This window comes from Durio zibethinus, chromosome 8 (assembly GCF_047325235.1).
Source record: "Durio zibethinus cultivar Kanyao isolate XHJ-2024 chromosome 8, ASM4732523v1, whole genome shotgun sequence".
Lineage (NCBI taxonomy): Eukaryota > Viridiplantae > Streptophyta > Magnoliopsida > Malvales > Malvaceae > Durio > Durio zibethinus.
The window spans coordinates 24,178,268-24,183,755 of record NC_143169.1 but is presented as its reverse complement, the minus strand read 5'-3'; the positions used below and the strand labels follow the sequence as shown (position 1 = coordinate 24,183,755).

The following is a 5,488-nucleotide window of genomic DNA, read 5'->3' as shown; positions in this document are numbered from 1 at the left end:
ATTTGATTTTGAACCATAAATATTGGAGGACACCTCAAAGTAAATCAAATATTAGAGACATAATCAACTCTTAATTTCAATAATCGAGATTTAAATCATGATAATCTCAAATATAAAAAAATAATTGATTTCAAGAGACGTGTGCAAATATTTGACTCTTAACCATTCTTATTAGTTTTCTTTTTTAAGAAAAAAAATTAATGAAGGATAAGCGGGGGAATTGAAAAGGAAAATTAAAACCTTAATGCCCTCCTACTTTGCGTCCATTAATTGACTAGCCTTATCAAAGCAGGTGTTACTCGTGTTTTAATTGCCTACAAGGAAATTTTGATTCCGAGAAAAGTAGAAGGTTGGGCCACTTTATCTAGAAATATGACTTTTATTTTTACAGCTTCTGAAGGGATGATAGATTTAAGGGTATTGTAAATGTTAATAAAAAAAAAAGTTTTTATTTTCTATCTTCTCGCTTTGCACCCTTTGAAAGGGGGAATTTGAACTTGAAATTTTTGATTTGAAGTCATGCCGTACAAGAGCTTATTATTCAATTGCCAAAAAGGTAATAAGATGTCAAAGTCATGTGATCTATTAATAAAATGTTGAACTCTTAATTTCAATAATTAGAGTTCAAATTCTGATAATTTCATATTAAAAAAAAAAGCTAATATGATTAAACTTAAGATTTAATTTAGTTGGTTTATATAAACACATTTAAAAATTAGTATTTAGCAAAATTTAGATTCATATCTAAATACCTATAACCTCTTCACTGTCTTTAGGCTAAAGCATCATTTATAAAAAAATAAAAAAAAATCTAATATTATCTTCAAGATGAAAGAAAATGGCATTGTTCTTGTTAAAAATGAATTTGAATTGGAAAGGGACCATGAAAATTAATGTGAATGATGAATTCTGATGATTCCAGTAGTGAGTCCAATTACTTCCAAATGCTTATGATCAATGTTCTTAATTTGGATAGGCTTTAGGACTTTCACCTCTCCAAATCTCACGATGGATTCGGGATTTATATCCAGTGGGAACAAATTTATTATATTAACTACTAATAATATTGGTATAATAATTTTATATTTATATTATGAACCATTACTTTACTGATTTATTTTTATTTTTTAATATATCCATATACTTTTTAATATTACAAAAGACTCACTTAATTTTTTTTCTTTTTATAATTAATGGAGTCTACAACAAAAAATAAAAATTTTGGATTTATTTCTAATAATTCTACTTTTTTATATTTTAATTGGGGGCAAAATCCAAAAATCATTAGAATTTTGGATAACTTCATGATGATTAAAATTAATTTTTAGGATTTTAATGAAGGCAGATGTTAGAGATGTTTATGGGCCTAGCCAAGTCGGGTTTGAGCTAGACTTATATTTGATATTAATAATTTATATATTTGTCCAGACTCAAACCAAAATTTGAAGTCTCAAAATTTTTTAAGTTCAGCTTAAATTAAAAAATAAATTTCAAATATATCCATTAAACTTAATTTATATAATAAAAAATAAAAAATATGATTAAATTAAGTTTAATGAGATTATATTCAATTCACATATATATATAAAATAAAAATAAAATAATATATATAAAAATTAAAAGTAAAAATTATATAAGAGTAAAAATTAAATTTAATAAAAATATATATTTTTTATTTTTATTTTATATATATATATGTGAATTAAATTATATATAATTCACATATATATAAAAATTAAAAAAAATTATATATATATGAATTCGAGTTAAATTAGATTCAGACTTTAATATTTTTATTCAAGGGCTAATTTGAAACTTAAACGAATCTAAAATTTATGCCCAAATTCATTTAATTGATTTAAATTTTTTATTTAAATTCTTTCTAGACGAATTTTTAAGTTTGGACGGATAACTAATGCTTGAACAGGTGTAGTAGCTACCCCATTGCCCCACCCTAGATAGATCTGTCCCTCCCCACTCCTACCTCAATTTATTAGAAAGATTCGTTGACATTGCTTCAATTCAAGTATATCTAATTTTCAAGTATATTTTGCTAATCAAACCTTTTTTTTAATTTTGCACATGTTTTTTTAAGGTGATTAATTAGTCTAATCGTTTGTTAATCCACATCCTTAATTAAAGGGTACTTTGACTAATTATTCTTGAATGAGTTTGTGAAAATTTTCATTTATAAAAGGAATTAATAATTGAAATAATGATGATATTGATTAGATAATCAACCTATTGTTTTTCAATTTAATTTTTATTTAATATAAAATTTCACCTCAAGTCTTTCTTTTAAAATATGAAATGAAAGTTAGAGTATACATATCAACAATTTGTAATTAAAAAAAAAAAAAGAAAAATCATCATATTTTCGAACAAGTAACATCAAATCCAATATTGCAGCAATTTCAAGTAGCTTGCTCAACCGGCAGAAGTTAAATATATTAGTAAATGAAAGTTGGATAATCAAAGTCGATATGCTCGATCAACACCAAATGCCACACACCCCCCCCCCCCCAAAAAAAAAAAAATTAGGACACTGAAGCCGATGATGTTATGAGCTTCACTTCTCTTTGTTTACTTATTACAAAAAATAATGATAAACTTGTAATCTTCTAACTTTTTCGGTAAGAGGAGACAAATATAATTAATTGGTTTCATGATGTAAGCGAAAATTTTCTATGTTCTAAATATAGACATGTCTAAGCTTAAGTAGTATAACTTAGTAATTAATTTAGCATGAAAGATTACGAACTTGAAAATAAAAATCAAGTCCTAAATCACTTAATTTATTGTGATTAATTAATGATTATTTTTAAAAAGCAACATTCAATAAATATAAATTTGTTTCGTCTAATAGTTTAATCCATAAAGTCAACCTCCACATATGTTAAATTAGTATATGTTTAATTGTCAAGTCATCATTGAAGAGAATCAACACTCAAACTCTTCTTCGCTACACTATGGTCTCATCCCCTGCTTGCATGCCAAAACTTCTTCGCCCGTGGAAAGAGCTCGTCTCCTACTCATTATCGTCTCTTCAGCATATCACTTTACAATAAAACAACTAATTTTTAATTTATTTGAAATCATTAATTATAATTTACGTTTGTCATGTAGATTCTGATTGAGCTCTACATGAATTTTTCATTAACTATCACCAATCTCGATCATATCATTGTTCATTATCTTATATTTAAGGTAACAAGAAGGTCTAAGTACACAAATTCTAAACCCTTCTTCCTTGAGCTTCTTTCATACTCCTTATAGTTTACCTTCCTTCCTTAAAAAACCAATAAGAGCACTTAACTGATTTAAGTATTGGAACGCATCTCAAAGATAAACTCCTATATCTCTTGACCATATTTTCTTATTGCAGGTCTAGACTAACTCAGTTCGCCACAATCCAAAACGCTATCCACGAGTTTAAATCCCAAGACTTGTAATATTTTTTATCTATAAATTATAGTTAAAAAAAAAAAAAGTTTGCATTCATCACTAATACTTAGTAATTTACTTGAATGTTTCAAGATTGAGTTGTCAATCAAAAAATCTAAAGAATTCTGTAAAGGATTTCTCACTCAAGGAAAATTATTCACCTTATGTCAAAACTTCCTTAAAAATCCCAGAGGGATGTAGTTCTTCCAAAATGTAGAGGCATGCATGAGTCTAAAATCAAGCAATAGAAGATGGACAACATTGTTCAATACAGCTATAAACCAACAACATTTTGTAAAAAAAAAAATAATAATAATAATAATAAAGAAAATTTGTCATTGAAAATTGTATTATATCAATAAGCTTAACATCGAAACATCACAAACATTTTATAAGCCTGAGTTTCATCTTTCTGAAATTTTCTCATAAATAAAAAAAAATTCGGTGTAAATTTTTCTTGTTGAGCTTCATGATCAATCTCCATAATGATTTGAATGAACATGTTCCAGTCCAAAGTGTCCAATTAAGAACTTCCATTTTCCACAAAGTTTACAGGCCCAATTTAATTGAAATTCATTGCCAAGTTTTGGCCCAATTATACATGAGCCCACTTTCTTAAAATATTTCTTTACCTTGGATTTTGCTTTTGCTTTTTCCGAAAAGAAATGGCCCCATGGTTTCTTCTTTGAATATGGGAAGCTAGGGAGTTTCATGGTGGGTTCTATCATTGCTGCTTCTGCCATTAATTTCCATCAAGATGCGGAGATAACATGAGGCAGCCACCATGATCAAATACTTGGTCGTCGAGAGGATCTTCAGAGATTACCTCTTCGGAAGGTTCAACATGCAAATATGACCCAACAAACATTTTCATACATATTCCATTGCCATGGAACCCCCGAAATATCATGTAAGAATTAATTTACTCATTTTAAACACTATGCCACGCGTTAATCTCTTTTGCATTTTTGTTAACATGCAAAGAAATTAAAAAAAAAAAAAAAAACCAACAATAACTGTATATCAATAAGGGACAGCCATACTTGAAAGGCGGAAATATATGGCAATTTGAACCACAGCATGGTAACAGTTGGGGTTGGAGGAAACTACTTCAACTTCGAACTATTGCATGCCAATTCATAAAATAGGAAAATGGTATTGAGGTGTGGCCTGTCCTTAGCAATGGCTATTTTATTGTAGCGATTTGGAATGAGATAAGTTCTAAGTAACGAAAGGTTGAGTGGCATAGACTAATATGGTTTCAGTATCATATTTCGAAGCACTCAATGATTGGATGGATGATTATATTAAATAGGCTTTCAACGAAAGATAGATTGAGGAATTGAAGAATGGAGGTGGATGAAAAATGTTACCTATGTCAACATGGGAGGGAATATAGAGATAACATATTTTTTGGTTGTGAATATGCAAAAATAGTGTGGAGAAGGGTATTACAATCATGCAAGATTGACAGAGTAGTCGGGGAGTGGATTGAAGAATTGAAATGGGCAATGACAAAGATAAAAGGGAAGGCACTGATATCAGTAATATTGCACATTGCTTGGAATGCTCATATATATTATATATGGAGAGAAAAGAACCACAGATTATTCAAAAATAAAAAAGGAACAGAAGAACAAGTGTATGAGTTGATTAAGAAAGTTGTTAGGATTCGATTACATGGATTGCATTCGATTGATGCTAACCCAATCAACAAAATTTTGTGTGATGCGTGGAAAATAAATAAAGCTATATTGCTTATTAGTTATAATATGATTTGATTGTATATATAGAGTGTAGTACTGTAGCAATTTTATTGCTTTTTTGGATAAATAAAATACAACTTATCCAAAAAAAAAAAAAAAAAAAGGGACAGCCATCTTAAGGGGAGACTGCATCGACCACCGGGAAAGTCAGCATCTGAAGAGTGAACACTGAAGAGAAAGCAGAGAGTGAAAGTGATTGTGAGCTGAGAGACTAGAGAAATAAAGGAAAGTAAACGAAACGATTGAAAGACAAAGTGAAGAAACCTAATTTAATAACA

The 5,488-nt window shown here is 28.5% G+C and overlaps 1 protein-coding gene across 1 annotated transcript; it reads left to right on the top strand.

The window, feature by feature from the left end:
* The first annotated feature begins 4,793 nt into the window (after positions 1-4,793).
* On the top strand, positions 4,794-5,225 carry LOC149517665 (uncharacterized). The gene has a single exon (XM_089765094.1). It carries the CDS (start codon positions 4,794-4,796, stop codon positions 5,223-5,225), a length of 432 nt encoding a protein of 143 aa, XP_089621220.1.
* The last annotated feature ends 263 nt before the right edge of the window (positions 5,226-5,488 follow it).